The sequence below is a fragment of the Erythrolamprus reginae genome, chromosome 1, assembly GCF_031021105.1.
Source record: "Erythrolamprus reginae isolate rEryReg1 chromosome 1, rEryReg1.hap1, whole genome shotgun sequence".
NCBI lineage: Eukaryota > Metazoa > Chordata > Lepidosauria > Squamata > Dipsadidae > Erythrolamprus > Erythrolamprus reginae.
Window position 1 is genome coordinate 330010836 of NC_091950.1, and position 20256 is coordinate 330031091.

Here is a 20256-nt window from a genome sequence, read left to right on the forward strand (position 1 = left end):
TCAGTTTAGCAGTGACTGGCCAAATCAGCTGAGGGTCAGGAAGCTGATAATGAGTTGTTTGGCTTAACAGGCTCTGGTCTGTTTGCTGCAAGGAGGTAAATTGCTGGGAGACAGAGGCCAAAGGGTGGGGGTGGCTGGAGAGGCTACATTCCGTGTATAAGGTGCATCCAAGTTTTCAACCTATTTTGGGGGTAAAAAGGTGTGTCATATACTCTGAAAATGTGGTATCTATTTAATTATCTATCTATCTATCTATCTATCTATCTATCTATCTATCTATCTATCTATTTATCAGTCTATTTATATATTGGAGGCCATGCCTACTCTGCATGATAACTGTGCAGTTGGTCAATATAGGATATTTTTCCCCTTCTATTGCATCTCACTCACTCTATGTTTTATTGTTAGGAAATTGAAATTTCCCACTGCTCTAATGAATGCTATGGGAAGTAGAGTTGTACATATGTCGGAGGCACATAGTTTCCACCCCTAACTGTGCCATTTTGTAAATATTTGTAATTTACATTTGTGTTGATATTGAAATGCACAGACGAGTTAAAATCCTGCCAACCATTCCCCAGCATCTTTCAAGTTGAATATTTAAAAAGCGGGTATATACAATCAATAAACCAATTAAAAGAGCAATTGTAACAAACTATAATACCCAAACAAACACAAATCAAACCAGGAGTCAATAAGAGCTGGCTCTGGTTCAGCAGCTAAAAGCTTTCCTGAATAGAAAATATTTCCCTGGCTTTCTAATGCAGCTTTTTGTGATCAGAACTGTTGGAAATTCTTCCAAATGCCCAGACTTTCTTTCTGTTTATGAAAACAACCATTATATTTGGGGGTTGGGTGATGACGGCAAACACTGTTTTACGGACAGGCAACTACTAAAAATATTTATTTTATTAACAATTTTATTTATTAAGAATTTATTTTATTGATTGACAGGAGTCCCCAAACTTGGCAACTTTAATACATGTAGACTTCAACTCCCAGAATTCTCTAGCCAGACTGGAGAATTCTGGGAGTTGAAGTCCACAAGTCTTAAAGTTGCCAAGTTTGAAGATCTCTGGATTATATTTATGTGATTGCACAACACACTGATGGTGATTCTGGGCAGTTTACAGAAATAAAACTCCCATGCAAAACCCAATAGACCCTGACCTCCTGGTGATAACAAACAAACCATTTCATGGTCTCTATATCACCTTGAGATTCCCCGGGCTTTTCAAAGCATGTTAAACCTTGTGGCCAACTTTATTTCCTCGAGGATAAAATTGCAGAAGGAGGAGCTATTGTGGAGGAGGCTTTTCTCCTTGGTCCCACTGTGTGAACCTTCTTAAAATGGACCTGTAATATCCCTTGCTTCCCTGTTCTGGTCACAGATGTAACTGGCAAAAGATGGTCCTTCAAATAAACCTCACTAAAATAACTTCGAACGCGGTAGCTATTTTGTATTCTTTATTTCAATAGGAATCTAACTAGACGCAGATACAGTGACAGCCCATACGCGAGTTAGAGAAGAGCGTGTAACACCGGTGGCTCTCTCTATTTATACTTTCCAGCCCGGCAACAGGAGATGCTTGACAGCGATACAATTTTGGCGCCAAGCCACAGCAGCCAATAGGAAACAGGTGAACAACTTCTATTGCATACACTCTATTTTGCTTAACAACTGCATAACTTTAACTTTTGCCAGGCAACAGAATATTCCAGACATAACACTCACCCCAGCCCCAAATATTCTCACTTTATAATGCATTGGTAAAGCCACACTTGGAATACTGCATTCAGTTTTGGTCTCTTGGTTTTAATTCTAACTTTGTTTAATCGTTTTTTCAATCCAAAGAATTTTTGCTTCTGTACATGTCCACCACATATGCTAAAAGAATCCTGGTATATGCTGACATTTTCAACATTTCATAGTCTTGTCCTTAAACATTTTAGCAATTTTTTATGGTGTCACTCACACTCTTGACATTACCTAGATGGGTAGTAAAACATCTGTAAGTGAACAGCCCAGTTCAGGGAGCACCAAGTATTTCCTGATCGTAGAGCTGTTCGCCATCGGTGATTACTCACTAAAATGAGCCTCAGTCATATTTTTTTTTCCCAAATGTATGAATCATGAAGGGCAGAAAAGTACATTTTGTACCAAAGTAAGGGGAAAGTGCCATCTTGTTGATAAATTAGGAAATACTTATCAGGTTCTGTGGCAGATGTGTGGCAAACTTCCTCTGATTTCACCAGATATCATTTAGTATAGACATATTGCTAAACTGATGAAGGTAGGGCCTCAGCAATTTAGGAGTTTTTAAAATGAGAGATTTTCAAGAGTGATGCAATGGTTTAGAGATAAAGACACTTGTCTCCCACTCAAAAGTTTGATAGTTTAATCCCAGGCACTGTATATGTTTCTGTCTCAGGACACAAAGAGAAAATATCTGCTGCAAACTCCTCATAGTCATTAGGAAGGACATTCAGCTAGTAAATACTCTGCTTCATCCAGGCAGCCAACTCTACTCCAAATAAAGGGATTACAGAGTAAAAAGGAAAAAAAATGAGAGATTTTCAAGGGCCGTAGAGGCAGTCAGTGTTTTTAAACAATGTGATATTCTCATGTCTCATAGCTGAATTCAGGTCAAAACTCAATTAGTATGCTGTTTTGGCTTATGTTTTGCCTTTATGCCTTTTTCTTTTTTGTTGAATTACTTTTATGTAGCTCTTGCCACAAACCACATCCCAAATACATTTTTATTTTATTTATTTATTTATTTTGTCTAATACACAATGAGGGTTTTAGTGGGTGGGTGTGTATATATATATATATATATATATATATATATATATATATATATATATATATATATATAAATATACCAGGGTGATCCGACTTAAGAAAAACATATAGCCCCTCCCTGGTACAGAGCTGGAAGGATTCAGATCGAATAGCTCTAACTGCTAGTTCTCTGCTTTACAATGCAGAGTTCACCAGATCGAATCCCAGTAAAAGAAAGGGGTGTGGCTAGCTGATGAGGCCTAATAAGGCCGAAATGGGACCATCCTAGTCTCCCTTAATTTTAAAATTCCAGCTGAAAACATTTTAACACATACAGAATATAGTTGTCGGCTATAAATATATTAACTGCCTTGTAGTGGTCCTGGGTTGGGCCTAGAGGCAAAAAGGAGCTGTGACGTTCCTTAAATATACCAGGGTGATCCGACTTAAGAAAAACATATAGCCCCTCCCTGGTACAGAGCTGGAAGGATTCAGATCGAATAGCTCTAACTGCTAGTTCTCTGCTTTACAATGCAGAGTTCACCAGATTGAATCCCAGTAAAAGAAAGGGGTGTGGCTAGCTGATGAGGCCTAATAAGGCCGAAATGGGACCATCCTAGTCTCCCTTAATTTTAAAATTCCAGCTGAAAACATTTTAACACATACAGAATATAGTTGTCGGCTATAAATATATTAACTGCCTTGTAGTGGTCCTGGGTTGGGCCTAGAGGCAAAAAGGAGCTGTGACGTTCCTTAAATATACCAGGGTGATCCGACTTAAGAAAAACATATAGCCCCTCCCTGGTACAGAGCTGGAAGGATTCAGATCAAATAGCTCTAACTGCTAGTTCTCTGCTTTACAATGCAGAGTTCACCAGATCGAATCCCAGTAAAAGAAAGGGGTGTGGCTAGCTGATGAGGCCTAATAAGGCCGAAATGGGACCATCCTAGTCTCCCTTAATTTTAAAATTCCAGCTGAAAACATTTTAACACATACAGAATATAGTTGTCGGCTATAAATATATTAACTGCCTTGTAGTGGTCCTGGGTTGGGCCTAGAGGCAAAAAGGAGCTGTGACGTTCCTTAAATATACCAGGGTGATCCGACTTAAGAAAAACATATAGCCCCTCCCTGGTACAGAGCTGGAAGGATTCAGATCGAATAGCTCTAACTGCTAGTTCTCTGCTTTACAATGCAGAGTTCACCAGATCGAATCCCAGTAAAAGAAAGGGGTGTGGCTAGCTGATGAGGCCTAATAAGGCCAAAATGGGACCATCCTAGTCTCCCTTAATTTTAAAATTCCAGCTGAAAACATTTTAACACATACAGAATATAGTTGTCGGCTATAAATATATTAACTGCCTTGTAGTGGTCCTGGGTTGGGCCTAGAGGCAAAAAGGAGCTGTGACGTTCCTTAAATATACCAGGGTGATCCGACTTAAGAAAAAAAAAAAATATATATATATATATATATGTGTGTGTGTGTGTGTGTGTGTGTTAAATGTTTTTTAGCTGGAATTTTAAAATTAAGGGAGACTAGTATAGATCCATTTCGGCCTTATTAGGCCTCATCAGCTAGCCACACCCTTTCTTTACTGGGATTCGATCTGGGAAGCTTCTGCATTGTAAAGCTGCATCATATATATATATATATATATGTAGATTGTTCTGAGTTCGGGTTTTGCCCTGTGTAATGTTTTGCATGTCTATGCGACGTTTCGGCGAAATCACATTCACCATCTTCAGGCTGAGGTTCCAATCTTTGTGTTGTTGTAAATGGAATGTTAGCAACTGACATTTCTTCCTAGTATATAGTGTGGGGGTGGAGATTTGTTTTGAATGTAGCAAATAGATTGGGTGATAATGTTTCAGTGATCTGATTGGTTGGTGTAATCATAGTTATTAGAAGGAATGACATGGAGATTTTTTATGAAGTGTTTTGTTTAAGGCTGATTTCCAAATATAAAATTCTAAAATCATAATTATTAGAAGGATTGACATGTATATATATATATATATACACACACACACACATAGTAAAATATATGGTGAAGGTTATAGAGGAGATACTCATAGTAAAATATATCTAAGAAAGAATAGAAGAGAAGTTATAGGAATAAAACATATCAATGAAAGAATAAAAGAAGAGATATAGGAATAGAAGAAAGGTATAGGAGATATAGGAGAGCAATAGGACAGGGGACGGAAGGCACTCTAGTGCACTTGTACTCGCCCCTTACTGACCTCTTAGGAATCTGGATAGGTCAACCATAGATAATCTAAGGGTAAATTATTGGGGGTTAAAATGTATTTCATTAGAAACGGTAATATCTTAGAGCAGCATCAATGCAAAAACAAAAAGTGCTTTCTGATTAAAAAAAGTAATTGGTGGGCATGTGAGTGTTTAACCAAAATCATTGATTAAGCTGGAAATGGAATGGGGTGGAATGGACTTCTGAACCTACTTTATATATGTCACAATCTGGACATAGAATGACCTTAGGGATGCCAAAGCTGACCTGATGAAGCCAATGAGAAATTAAACCTATGCCCATTGAAATTGCAACAAAAAAGTAACAGAAATGGATCTTTGTGTGTATGTGTGTGTGTGTGTGTGCCTATGCACATCAAACATGTGGGAAGGAGAAACAGGAATATGTAGAGGGTGTCATCTGTAAAGATTTTTGTTAGTTGTCTAAGATAACTTCTCCACCCTCAATTACTGCTTCACAGTAGGCAGCCAGACAAACAGGCAGACTGCCTTTCTGTAGGAGGGTGACTAAACTGAGACATAACACTCACTTACAAACAACATTCTAGCTGGTTTCCTGGAGCAAGGTAGGAGGGGAAGAAAGCATAACAGTCACAAAACAGAACAAAAATAAAAATACTGATTTCCAGCTGTTAAGGATTATGCACGGCTCTCCTATTTCCTCTCTGTAGCATTTGCATGTAAAGAGCAGTTGGTGCAAGCACAGCACCTTCTTCCCTGTAATTCATCAGCCAGTTGGCAGCTAATTTGATTCTTCCCTTAATTTGATCAAAACCTCTGAAACTAAATCATTTTTTGTGTTAAAATTACTCCGCCCCCTCCTTTCTCCTCCACTTACTGACAAATACTGTGGAACATAAATTTATTCCAAGTCTTAACACAGTTGCTGCTTAATTAGTTCTAAAAACAACTAGAAATAAAGACTGGCCAAATTCTGAATAAAATGCAGAAATAAATTCAAAGAAAGACTGTGTGAGAAAAATGTGAGAATTGTGAAATTTCCACCCAAGTGTATTTTTTTGATCTTCGATAGAAATGTGCAAGATACAGAGAATTAAGAACTGGGATTTTGTATTGAATCCTTCCAATTTTTCAGAATGTGGAGAATGAAAATTTGGAATCCTTTGGTAATGAAAATGTGTATCCAGTGTTTGCTGGGAGTGGTGTCGAGTAGATTGGAATTGAACGGTCACAGTACATGGTTCCACATCACATTTTTTTGGTGAGGATGGGCTTTGGGAAGAATTTGGAAAAGCAAGGTTTTGAATTACAGGTAATCCTAGACTTACAACAGTTCATTCTGTAACCAACATTACAACAGAACTGAAAATGTGACTTATGATCATTTTTCACACTTACCACCATTGCAGCATCCCCACGGTCATGATGGTTGACAACATGTTCATAGTTATGATGGTTGCAACTTCCCAGGGTCATGTGATCACCTTTTGCAAACTTCTGACCAGTTTGCAAATGGGGAAACCAAGTTCAATTAACAACTGCATTACTACCAACTTATCAACTGCGGAGGCTCACTTAACAGCTATGGCAAGAAAGATAGAAAAATGGGACAAATCTCACTGAACAAATGTCTCTCTTAACAATAGAAACTCAGGGCTCAATTGTGGTCATAAATTGAGGACTATCTGTATGTTTTGGCTCTTTTAGGACTTATGCTACCCAATGGTGATAAATAGATTCTATCAATTTTATAAGTGTTCTACAAGCCCCAAAAAGCTCTATAAATCCCTTCAATAACAAATTTCTCTCCTCTTCTCTCATGTCAAGAAATCATTCTAGAACAGAATAGAGTAGAGTAGAGTAGGGTAGAATAGAATGGAGTAGAGTAGAGTGGAGTGGAGTGGAATGGAATGGAATAGAATAGAATAGAATTCTTTATTGGCCAAGTGTGGGTGTCTGTGTATAATACACACATATACATAGTATATTATATACATATACATGTATACATACATACATACATACATACATACATACACACACACACACACACACACACACACACACACACAAACACATACCCATAGCAATAGCACTTAGACTCACACTACATACTGCTTCACAGCGTTTTACAGTCCTCTCTAAGTGGTTTACAGTCAGTATATTGCCCCCAACAATCTTGGTCCCCATACCATAGTTTTGGAAGGGAAGGGGATCAATGAGGGCAATGAAAGCAACATTGTACAGCTGCATCAAAAATTTCAAGCCTTCTCTATGTTGTGAAGTTACATGTCTGTACCAAAATGGCAGAGCTTGCTGCACAATGTTGCTTTCAATTTGCTAACAAAAGCTTCCGATCTTTCAGAACCCCTCTGAGACTCAGAATGTGATATTACCCCCGGAAGCCGAGTAATGACGCTGAGACATGTTGTCGATTAAAAATGGGTCATTTATTGAATTAACATAAATTTAAATAAATTTAAATAAATTTGCATACGCCAATTTCAATATTTAAATTCAGAACGAACTAAGGACCTGCAGAGGCCAAAACTAACGGGGCGGAAATTCCTACCATAACATTCCTTGGCAACATTGGGCAAAAACTCCCTGCTGACCCAGGTGAAGGTACCATCTTCACCTGGGTCCAGGCAACGCCCCTTCGTCGTGTGGGAGGAGTCCACCCTCCAATCCCCGTGGGAATTGGATCCGGTGATTCCCATGGACATCCTCTCTCCAATCCCTGACGTTGTTTCAACCTCTAGTTCCTGGAGAGAGGCGGTCCATCACCCTTTAAGAATGCCCGAAAGGAGCATGCGCAGTTGCTTCTAATTGCCCATTTCCGCCCCTAACCTGCCACGGAGGGGGGTCAGATCTCAATCTTGGCCCCCCGACCCCCACCCAGCCTCCTAAAGTAATTCCTGGAGGCACCTCTGCAGGTCCGACAGGAAAATGGCATTCCCCCCATCTGAGAGGTGAACGCCGTCGGCCCGGTAGAGCCGGGGCTCCCAAAATTTAGTAAGGGATGTTTAACTACACCCCTCCCAAACTCCCTACAACCTTCCCGGCGGCCTAGGGTGACCCTTAACCTAGCCCTGTTCCCAGCTGTAGGGAATACAGCGTCCCCCAGCCAATCTGGGGGAAATCCAAACCACACAACGTGTGTCTGGATACGCAGCAGCGATGGCCCCAAGTCATCACGGGCTTGGATACTTGTGCCAAGCCACCAGAAAAACAAGGTCATTGCCCCCGAGGTGGATACCAACACTCGGGGGCTCCTCGGACGACACCGGCCAAAACACGGGGGAGGAGCCCACCAAGCGCAGGCCCCTGCAACCCCTCCAGGCGACATCCATCTTCCAGCCCAGAGACAGTTGCAATCCGCTAGTCGCGTCGCAGCAAAACATTCGGCCCAAAAACAAACTGTGGCCATGGAGCCACGCCATGGGCAGGGAACCAGATACAGCTGAAAGACAAAACAGACAATTAAAACAGCCAATAACGGGGACCCTAGGGGGGGCCTCAAATAAGACAGAAGGCCGCAGCCCTCCAGTGGCCGATGGTCATGATGTGGTGATCCGCCAAACTAGCCGTTGCAGCCGCAGCTGCGGTACCAATACAAAAAGAGTGTGCGCCAAACCAGGAAGGATCCGCACCGATTTGTTCTGGGGCACGTGACGTGAATGCCCAGAACTGATAGCTAGTAAACGGGGGCCCCGGGGGCCCAATATCATGACAAAAGAAATCTAGAGCCTTCACCACAGTGGCGCGGAAGGCGGCCGAAGCAGCTACTGGGCATACTGCCTAGTCGACCGTTGGGGCTAACCTGATACTATGCCGCAACCGTGCTAGTCCGTTTGGATTGGCGCAGGCGGATGGATACCCCTATGTCCTGCGGAAGCACATCGCTCCCCTGGAGCATGCGCAAGGTGGCGTCCCTAATCGAGGTGGCCAACCTCACTTATTCTGACTGCCCCAAAGAAAAGCATTATAGCTGTCGCGTGAAAAAGGCTGGCTTTGCTTTGCGAAGTACACAGCCTGACCCACGGTTGGCTGCACTATGGACAAAGGTTGTTGGGTGTCGGCCGCCCAAGGCGGCCATTCCCAGGCCCATCCCTCCATCCTCCATCCGACTCGGAAATCACTACAGGTGTCAGAGAACCCCTGAGCCTTGGCGATGAACGCCAGGCCCGCTAACCTACCCTTGATCATCTGAAAACTCAGACCACGGTGGTGTAACAGCACACCGTGCTCCAACAACTGGTCAATTGGTATGGGCCAAACCTGCCCGTAGCCCTTACTAGTCCAAAGTCCCCAAACTCCTTACCCCCAGTTGGCTGGCCAGATGACTAGCACCACCTATCTCCTGGCATCACCCCGAAGCCAAGGGGTCCAAGACGCCGGGGTGCAATTGCAAGTCTGCTTGGAAAAGCAAATCTTGCCGCCAGAAGGAAGCCACATTAAAAAACAGGCCATGAATGTCTGCAACTTGCAAGTCTTCCCTGGACCCAGTGTTGAGCCGCACATGACGATGGGGCGAGCTCAGTCCCTGCAGTAAAGAATACAGTCTGCATAAAAACGCCCTACCGGGAGCCATTACCCGGCATGCGAAATTAAGCAGCCCTGTAAGCTCCTGGAGTTGTTTGAAGGTTACCTTCGTAAGGCCCGACACCTCCTCAAATCTGAGCCACATCTTCCTAACTTCTCCTCCGGCAGTCTACAAGATTGCGTGGAAGAACCTAGTTCTACACCCAAAAAGAACACTGGATGATGGCCCTTCTGCCTACCCTGGCGCTGGAATCCTCACCTACCTAGTTCCTCATTTCCCCCAATGGAGCGAAGGTTTTCAGAAAGAAAAGCCTTCCCGTACCCTGATAGGAATCCGAAAACCATCCTTAAAACCCTGAGGGCTAGTGTCCACCCGCTCAGGCGGGCGATATCCCTGCAGGCGCCTGGTCAAATGGCCAAGTTTGACCGGGCTGGGACCCATTAGCTGCGGGAATGGCCTATTTAGTCCTATCTCTGTTCCTATCCAATTGGGGGGTGTACACATGTGTGTGGCGTGGGAGCCCTCACACACCGCACAAGCGTGCCAAAATTTACAGGAGGAGCGTCCACAAGAGCCCTTGCACCGAACTCAAAACAAATTTGGGCGGCTCGAACACCCAGCCCCGCCACAATGCGGGGTGCAGCCGGCTAGGAGATGACTGCTATCGGTCCGTTGTCCAGTCCCGCTCCGCCGGGTCGCCTGGAAACATAGGTCGGGCGCCTCCCATCCCAAGCAGGGTAGGATCATAGGCCACCCTCAATCGGAATGCCTCAACCAATGTTGCCAGGCATTCTGACTATTATGGAGGCATAGGTCAGGAAGGCGTAAAGCCAGGACCTGAAACCCTCGGACCTAACCTTTGTGGTCCACTCATGTGGGCCTCCTCGTCCCCCTCCATCTTGGGCACTTCCCTATTCAACAGTGTATAGAGGTCCATATATTCACCTCGCCATAGCATATCCCTGATCGAGGGGTGGAGATAATACCCTAGGGGAGTGGATGGAAGGCCAAGAAGGGGGCCACCCCCATGGCCGACGCCATGGGGTCAGATGCGGTGGCCACGCTGTTACTGGCTATCCCCGCTGCAGAAAAAGCGGCCGTAAGGGGGGCAACACTCGGCACAGCCACCGACCCCCCCACTACTGCCGGAGCCGACTGGGTTCCCCTTGTGTAGGGGAACCACCGTCCTGGCTCCCCCCTTGCTGATGTAACCGTGCACACCAATGGTGCCCCGGTCGGGACCACGCTGGTTGGACAGTAGTGCCCCAACTTGGGAGCACCCTGTTGCTTTCTGGGCCCCAAAGGGGGGGTCAGACCAGCTGGCCCCACCGGGGGGGTGAAGGTGGGTAACCCCTGTAAAATTGGTGTGAGTGCATAAGCAACTGACTCACCCCTGCCATCCAATGGGGCCCCGGCCGTCGCATTGGGCTGCCTTGACGCAGGGCCGCTCTGGTCCAGAGCCGGATCCTGGACTTCTTTGGTGCTTGGAGGGGCCCCCAACGCCGCTGAGGGCCTGCATCCGCCACGTGCCCCAAAGGCGGCTTCCCAGCGGGCATCCATGCAGTCCAGGCGATCTAAAAGGGGAAAAAAGGATTGAGCAGATATGATTGGCTGGGGCCCAAAAGCAGCCTGGTTGTATGGAGGGAGCGATCCAGAGGGGGGAGGGCTACCTCCCCCCTGGCTCTCCCCGTGGGGGCCCTGGCCCTCCGAGGGTGAGGACCCAGGGAACCCTGTGAAGAGGCTCCTCCTGGGGGCCAAGCCTATGGGAGCCTTGAAAACGAAAATCAGAATATACAAAAAGGTAGGCCCAAAAAGGCCCAAAACCTCCCGGCCACCCAGAGGGGAGGGCGTGGAGGCCCCTGAAGGGGGAAAAAACCCTGACTAACCCTGTCGAGAAAGCTAAGTTAGCCAAAAACCCCAAACCTAAAAATCCTTGTAGAAACACTGGGGGCCTACCCTGACGATCATAGCCGAAACCCTTAAAGGGTTGGCTTTACCAAGCCCCCAAGGGCCCGTAACCACACCCACCCAGTGGGGGGGAAAGGGGGGGGCCCCTAGCCCCTCACCAAAATGGGTGAGCAGTGTGGTCGGGCGGTAGGAAAAGCAAGTAGGACGCTTGGCTGCATGCTAGAGATATAACAAGCAGGAAGAGGGAGAATGTGATCCCCTTATATAGAGCGCTGGTGAGACCACTGTTGGAGTACTGTGTTCAGTTCAGGGGACCTCACCACAAAATATGATAAAATGGAAAGGGTCCGAAGATGGGCACCAGAATGGTGGAAGGACCTAAATATAAACGTATCAGGAAAGACTGAATGAACCCAATCTGTATAGTCTAGAAGACAGCAGCCAAAGGGGGGACATGAAAAAAACATTTACATATGTGAAGGAGTAAACAGGGTTCAAGTGTTTGTAATAGGAAAGTGAACACAAGAAAAAAGGGGGGGACCCTATCAGCAGTCAGTTGGGGGAGAAAACAAAGGCAACATGGGAAAATGTGTTCACTAAAAGAGTAATAGATCCTTGGAACAAACTTCTAGCAGACGTGGTTGGCAAAAACCAGCAACGAATTTAAACATGCCCGGGATAACATATATCCATTGTAAATTAAAATACAGGAAATAGTAGAAGGGCAGACCAGATGGACCATGAGGTCTCAGCTCTATGATGTTATGTCTCTATCCCGGATCAAAGGAAAATACTAAAATCAGATCCTATTCCAAAGAAGATGAAAACAAGATAAAATAAAATAAAACCCCCCTTAGAAAAACCCCTGTCCCTTGGCCCCATGAAAGAAGCAGAGGCCTAGGCCTCCGCTCCCAGAAGGCCCACCGACCCAGGCGAGGCCTAATTAATCCCCACCACGTGGCAAAACTCCCACCCCCTATAATGGAGAGTGGCAACCCTACTCTCCCCCAAGTAAAAAGGGGGTATGTGCGTGTGAAATGGTGAGGGGGGTATGCGAGGGGGGGTCACACGAGGGGGGGTCATGCGGGGGGGTGTCGAATCCCTCCCCTCCCGAATGGCTGGCAAGCCAAACCCTTGCACAACCCCTGCCTGGCTAAAGCAAGCAGAGACCCAAGCCTCTGCCACCAAAATGTAAGAAAGAAATAATAAATTGAATCCGAGGCCGATGCCTCGAATTCGCCAAACCTGGGCGAGGCCCGGTAACAGGCCCCGCCACGTGCGCAGTACAAGAAGCGAACAACCAGCGACAGGTTGTTCGCATGCAGAGCCCAGGCAAGGGGGAGGTCTTGTCCAGATCGTCCTTAAATAGGGCGATCCAAGACCTCCCACAAATCCCAACAGGCAGCGTGCCGCCCTGGTGTGCTGCCAACAGCCGAATTTCCGGGTTCAAGAGAACCCGGAAGTCCGGACTTAGAAGATCTGCCGGCTGCGTCTCCCGGCCCCGCAGGTAATTTCGGCTGGCGCTAAAACCGTCAGCCGTGCATTACCCATAATTTTTTTATTTAGCTTAAAGGTAAACCTTTAACAGAAAATGCAAGACAGCTTAAAGGAAAGATGAAGCAGAGAAAACCAGAGCATTCTCACAGCATCTTGAAAGAATTGTTGGTGATAACTAAAATAGTCTGAGATAAATAATTAACCAAGAGTAAAAATGGCTCAGGTTCTAAAATTCAGATAGGAAATCATATTCTTGAATTAGAGTTGGGATGGATAAATAGGACCTAAAGAAAGCTACTACTTTTTCCCCTTAATGAAGGTGATTAGCCTTATTACACTACAAAATGTTTTGAGTGCATTACTGCCCTGTATCAAAATTAGATCAAATGGTTACATACAATCTCTATTTTTGATGTAATTAGGGATGTTATAAATGTCCACTTTTAATGAGTTTGTATCATTTGACATGCTGACGTCCAGCAACTTGTGATCCAGAACTTGCAAATGTTAGAACATGTGATTTTTTATTTGATTGTTGCTTTCTTCAGATTTGATTTGATTTGAAGTGAAATATAAGTGATTCCCAATCACCACTACTTCAAGTATTAAAGCTTGATTGCTTCCTATGGTTGTTAATTCACAGAACTTTAAAAGGAGGGTATGCTAAGAAAAACTTTGTGAGCCAGTCAACATTAAAGAACTATTAAGGGGCATTGATTTGAATTAGTCATTTGAAAATATGTTTAACTCAGATATATTTGTTGGGCTGAATGGTGCTCTGAAATTCAAGGAAACAAATATCTTTGATCTGAGGAAACAAAATCAACACCTCAAGAGAAACTAACTTTTCAGATGCTGCTAAACTTGAAGTTCCAGCAACCCTTGTGGAAGGAGGTTCACATAGAAAGGCCCTTCACAACTGCAGAAAAAACATTATTGCCAACTTGCCTTCCATTGAGGAGCTGTATACTGCATTAGTCAAAAAGAGGGCTGTGAAAATATTTAGTGACCCCTCACATCCTGGACATAAATTGTTCCAACTGCTGCCCTCAAAATGACGCTATAGAGTACTGCACACCAAAACAACTAGACACAAAAACAGTTTTTTTCCCCAAATGCCATCACTCTGCTAAACAAATAATTCCCTCACCACTGTCAAATTATTAACAAAGGCTGCATTACTATTACTATTTGTCTTCTCATCATTGCTATCATCCATCTCCTCCCACTTATGACAGAATGACTCGAACTTATTATTATTATTTATTAAATTTGTATGCCGCCCCTCTCCGAAGACTCAGAAGACCCCTCTCTGAAGACTCGTTGCTTGTAGTCTTACGATTTATATTAATATTGTTTCCTGGTTGCTTATTTGAACCCTATGACAATCATTAAGAGTTGTATCTTATGATTCTTGACAAATGTATCTTTTCTTTTCATGTACACTGAGAACATGTTCATCAATGACAAATTCCTTAACTTGGCCAATAAAGAATTCTATTCTATTCTATTCTATTCCAAAAGACAAGAAGAGGCTGCTATGAGCAACCTAACTAAAAGGGGAAAAAAACCACCCTCAGCAGCTGTAAAACAAATAATAGAAAAGTGATAGCCTGGCAAAGCTGAGGTTTGCTACCAAGTGACTCACACGGCAAGCAATCCACTTGTATATAGCAATCACTGCTAGCTATAGTTCAGCAGTTCAAATCTCACCACTGACTCAATATTGACTCAGCCTTCCATCCTTCCAAGGTGGGTAATATGAGGACCCAGATTGTTGGGGGCAATATGCTGATTCTGTAAACTTAGAGAGGACTGCAGAAGCACTGTGAAGTGGTATATAAGTCTAAATGCTATTGCTATTGCTAATACATCCTCCAGGAGCCTTATGGCAGAGGTCCCCAGTCTCTTGCCTGTGTCTGCTGCCTATTGATAGACACAGCCCAACTTTCTGTTCCTTTTCTGACATGGTACAAACTAACACATGCCATTCTGCTGTAAGGTCTTGATTGTAAAGCACAATAAGCTTTTTAGAAGGGTAGCAACAACTGTAATTTATATTTTTGACAAAAAGGTTGTGCTTTCAAGCTGTGTTTACAGTTATTCATTCACAAGTCATTTCTCTTTCCAAGGGGATCCATTTTCTTTTCCAAAATTTAAACACTATTTTTTATTTTATTGTATGTCTTTGTGTGTGTGTTTGTGTGTATAATTTGGGTATATTCCAAATTATTCTACTATTCATTTTTCTTTACTACTTCAAGATTTTTGTAACTCAGGAAGTAGTGTCATGGCAACTGAAGATAGGGCATTTCCTGATGGTGCAAACTCAGTTATATGCCTTCTATGAACAGTCACATTGACTTAAATAGTCATTATAAAAAAACCCATATCCTGTATTCAAGTCCTGTGGGAGCTTTCTGAAATCTCTGCCTCCAGCTGCATGGAACAAAAAAAGTCAGCCTTCACAAAGGGAATTAAGTTTTATTTTTAAATAATAATAATTATTATTATTATTGTTGTTGTTGTTATTGTTGTTATTCAGCTTTTTAAATATTATAAACAATATCAACTTTAGTAGAATCTAAAAGTCATATAATAATATAAGTTCCTATTTTTCTGGCTCAAAGACTGATCTAAAATAATGTACAGATTTTAAGAAAAGACTTTTTATGAAAAGCTTTTAAGAGACTGGACAGCCAGTTGTCTGGAATGGTATAGGGTCTCTTGCTTCATTAGAACTGATGATGTTGCCTAATTTGGTCAAAAAATGTTTGCAAGAAAACAACTAAGGTCAGGGAACATCGAAGATCCCACACATATATATCCCTTCTACTCTTTAGGAGCTCACAGCAGAATATACAGTGAAATCCTCTTGTTTTACCCTTACAACATTTATTTTGTGAAGAAACCTTGGCCAGAAGGTGTAGACTGCCTAAGCCCAATATTTGCTATCACCACACAACTTTGGGAAAGAGGATTCCTCTCATTCTGCTTCTGAGGCAGTCACTAAACAGACCTTCCTTTTAGACTTTTCCCAAGGCATGAAGCAGAGCAATCTGAAACAGAATTGCTTCATTTCAGTCTTCAGTCTGCTAAAATGAGCAGAGTAAATGTTTCAGAAAGCTGCTTCAAATCAGTGTTTTATTCAAAATTTCTTGAAGGGAAAGCATCCCTACAAAGATTCACAGAGTTCTAAAGAGGAAGTAATCAGTAATTGGACTCATTCGGGCATTCATATTACAAAAGATGTTAATATATAGGCACTGGCAGCTGAAAAACAAGAAACCCTTCTTTTTAGTGCAAGTTAAACTATTTTTAACTCAAATATTTGTTTTTAATTAATCCCTTATTTCACCACGTCAACAATTTTAAAGAGAGACAAGAACTGCAGATTAGGAAGTGCTGCAAAGTAGGTTTGATTGTGGGGTTCAGTTACTGTAATTTTTCAGATAATGTGTTAAAATAGACGTTAGTCTAAGATGACCAAATATGATTGCATCTTTTCCAACCAACCCGTTGTATTGAAAAGCAGGAATTTTTGTGAAGTGCAGATCACGTCATCAAATGAATAGGGTGTCAATACTAGATTGATGAAGGGTTTAGATTGGAGGTGAGCTAAAAGTGGAAAGGTGAAGGGAAAAGAGAGAGAGCGCTAAATTGGTTATACAGATGCAGGCTGCAAGTGAGACAGATTACAACTGCCTAATCCACTCGCATTGTCACAGCAGTTTCATGTGGGTTTGGCCAGTTTGTGATGCCTGTGGCCGGTGGGCTGTGAGTTTGTCAGCCCTGATCTAATCAATTCACAATTGTAATGTGTTAAAACTCCATTGTGTTTGTTGGGATATTCTGAGATCTCAACAAACCCCTCTGAATGTTCTGTCTAAAATACACAAGGATAATTACTGGCTTCTGATTCGGGTATATTTCCTTCAACATAATCAAGTAACTACCACAGAGCCAGGGAGGTGCAGTGGTTAGAGTGCAGCAGTGCAGGCTACTTCAGCTTACTGTTACCTGTAGTTCAGCAGTTCAAATCTCACCACCAGCTCAAGGTTGACTCAGCCTCCCATCCTTCCGAGATGGGTAAAGTGAGGATCCAGATTGTTGGGGACAATATGCTGATTCTGTAAACCGCTCAGAGAGGATTGTAAAAGCACTATGAAATGGTATCTAAGTCTAAATGCTACTGCTATTGCTATAAATGTTATCTTTTAGGTGAGCAGAACTTATATAATAGATTTTCAAAGTTTTAATAAATTCAGTGTCTTAAAAAGAAAAGAAAATTGAACAACAACCTCACCCAATGTCAACACGAAAGGAAAATAACTTACAGCTTAATTCGCAAAAGGCATTGACTGAGATATCCTGAAGACAATTACTAAACCCTACAAACCAAACCCCAAAATATCAACTACATAGACAAAATATAAACAACATTTAAGAACTATAGGTACATACTAATCCAACCAACAAGATTGTTACGAATAAATAAAAACGAGGAGAAACTTACACCTTACATGCAACTAAAACTTGAGGTCGTATCTGAACGAAATGTCAGCTACATAGTTGACATATTTCTCTCTCTCTCTTTCTTTCTAAATTCCCTCTTTTTTAAAAGAAAAAAGAAAAGAAAATTTACAATATGATTTTCTCAGAAAAATCCCAACTAAATATAGCTGCAAGATTATTTTTAAAACTAAAAATCCAACATGTAAGGAAACGTGATGTTGGATGTGTCAGTTTCCTGTCACTCCCAGAGTAAGTGCTTAATTATTACTAAAACTCCTCTTTGTCTTGATCTTGTCTTTCTCTTTCTCTTTTATTCTTTCTTGACAGACGTAGCTGGAAACATTAAGGACAACTATGATGTGGTAGATATAACTTAAATTTCCTTTCTGGAAATTTGGATGGTCTCATTAGAGGGGATTAGACACAGTTATTATGTAACTTATTTTTATATGACATGAAACAAAGATCTGAAAGTGGAATTAGAATTCTTCCTACACCATCTTTAGGTATTTATATAATAATAACGAAACATCTAAAAATGCAGCAGTGTTTCTTGTGGCTGCAAACCTGTGTGAGATAAAGCTTAATATGATACATTTCTGGTTCTCAAATACAGGTAATTTCAAAATATCCAGTGCACCCGCAGAACAGATTACAAACATTTTTTAGGTATTGAAGGTGTTGTTCCTGTTCAAGAATGATTTGACCGAAATTGTCCGATATCTCAGGCTCACATTGTTTTGGGTCAGCTGAAAACTCTAAAGTAAGCTAAGAATTACCATCAAGAGTAGAAAAGGCATGAAGCAGGTCTGGGCTCTGGTGGGGAGGGGACAGACACTCTAGTTTCAGTACCTTGGACAGCTCACCATAGGAAGCTTCAGATCTCACAAACTCTTTTTAAAAAGACAGGTAGACTTAAATTTATGATCACAATTGAGCCCACCATTTGTTTTTGCTAAGGGAGACTGTTGCTAATTGAGTTTTGCCCCATTTTACATGCTTTCCTGCCACAGCTGTTAATTGAATCACTGCCATTAAGTTAAGGTTAACTACTGTTACGTTAGTAAACTTAAAGTGAATCTGGCCTCCCTATTGACTTTGCTTGTCAGAAGTTTGCAAAGAATAGAATAGAATAGAATAGAATTTTTATTGGCCAAGTGTGATTGGACACACAAGGAATTTGTCTTGGTGCATATGCTCTCAACATACATAAAATAAAATATACATTTGTCAAGAATCATGTGATACAACACTTAATGATTGTCATAGGGGTCAAATAAGCAATGAAGAAGCAATATTAATAAAAATCTTCGGATATAAGCAACAAGTTACAGTCATACAGTCAACATGGGAGGAAAAGGGTGATAGGAATGATGAGAAAAACTAGTAGAATAGAAGTGCAGATTTAGTAGAAAGTCTGACAGTTTTGAGGGAATTATTTGTTTAGTAGAGTGATGGCGTTCGGGAAAAAACTGTTCTTGTGTCTAGTTGTCTTGGTGTGCAGTACTCTGTAGCGACGTTTTGAGGGTAGGAGTTGAAACAATTTGTGTCCAGGATGTGAGGGGTCAGTAAATATTTTACCCGCCCCCACATCATAAATGTGAGCCAGTTGCTAAGGAACTGAATTATGATCATCTGACTATGTGGATGCTGCATTGATCATAAGTATGAAAAACAGAGGTAAGTCATTTTTTTCAGTGCTGTTGTAACTTCAAGTGGTATTAAATGAATGGTTGTAAGTCGAGGACTACTCATATTAACCCAACATCTATCTTTAGTCAAAGCAACATTCAAGGATAGTGAGGCAACATACTACTGTCACTAAATGATCCTTAATGGGCCTTTTATCCCTTTTTTGGGGGGGAGATTTATAATGTTAGACAATCATAATGTAGACATTTCAGAGCTTGTGGAGATCCCAGGATCTTATAATAAAACAGCAAAACAATGTTGTGTTCCCCTGGATTTAAAGCTTCTTCAGAGTTTTGCAGAACTCCTAATCCCAGGGATATGGAGTCCCAAATAACTGCCTTTCTCTCCTGTTCTTGTCTACATTGGTATTTCTTAGACAAGAAGGATAATGGGTTCTTAACGCTGTCAAAGCTTGACATTCATCACAGTGCCTCCCACTCCCAACTTCTTAGTCGTTGAAGAAAGATATCATGGTTAATGGTATCAAAAGCAGCTGAGAGGTCAAGTAGCACCAAGATAGATGGATGATTTGCATCTCTGGCTCACCAGAAATCATCCATCACAGTGACCAAAACAGTTTCCATGCTGTAGCCAGGTCTGACACCCAATTGAAAGTGGTCTAGATAATCTGTATCATCCAATGAAAATAGGAGCTGGAACACCATCGCTTTCTCTATAATCTTTCCCACAAAGGGCAGGTTGGAGACTGGAGACATTCCTACCCCAGTTCCTGTTATTTTTCTTTAGCCCTACTGTTTCTGGAACAGCTATGTTAGATACATTATTATGTCAATATTAGAAACATTAATGCATCATTACCTGTTACTGAGATCCTCATTTTTCTTCCTACCACCCTTCAATCAGGAAAAATGGTTGGTCCAACTGGAAGAATTGGATTAGTGGAGAGTGAAATTATACTTATATTCTATTTCCATAGAATTGATGCATAAGAAAAAAAGTACAAAACCTTTTTAAAGAATATAATTACAGTAAGGAAAGTCTATTCATGTTGAAAATAGGTCAAGGAGGAGAAAGGGTTGAAACGGTTTCTGTATGGTAGATGGACGTCTTGTAAAGTT

At 42.1% G+C, this 20256-nt stretch overlaps 1 protein-coding gene across 1 annotated transcript in view; it reads right to left on the reverse strand.

Annotated features, from left to right (window-relative positions):
• LOC139152992 (uncharacterized) overlaps window positions 1-19893 on the reverse strand; it is an 85854-nt gene extending 65961 nt beyond the window's left edge. Inside the window, 4 exon segments of the mRNA XM_070726521.1 lie at window positions 8230-8482; window positions 10957-11139; window positions 13021-13052; window positions 19724-19893. Of these exon segments, the coding sequence (XP_070582622.1) occupies window positions 8230-8482; window positions 10957-11139; window positions 13021-13052; window positions 19724-19893 (638 nt within the window).
• Between the last annotated feature and the right edge of the window lie 363 nt (window positions 19894-20256).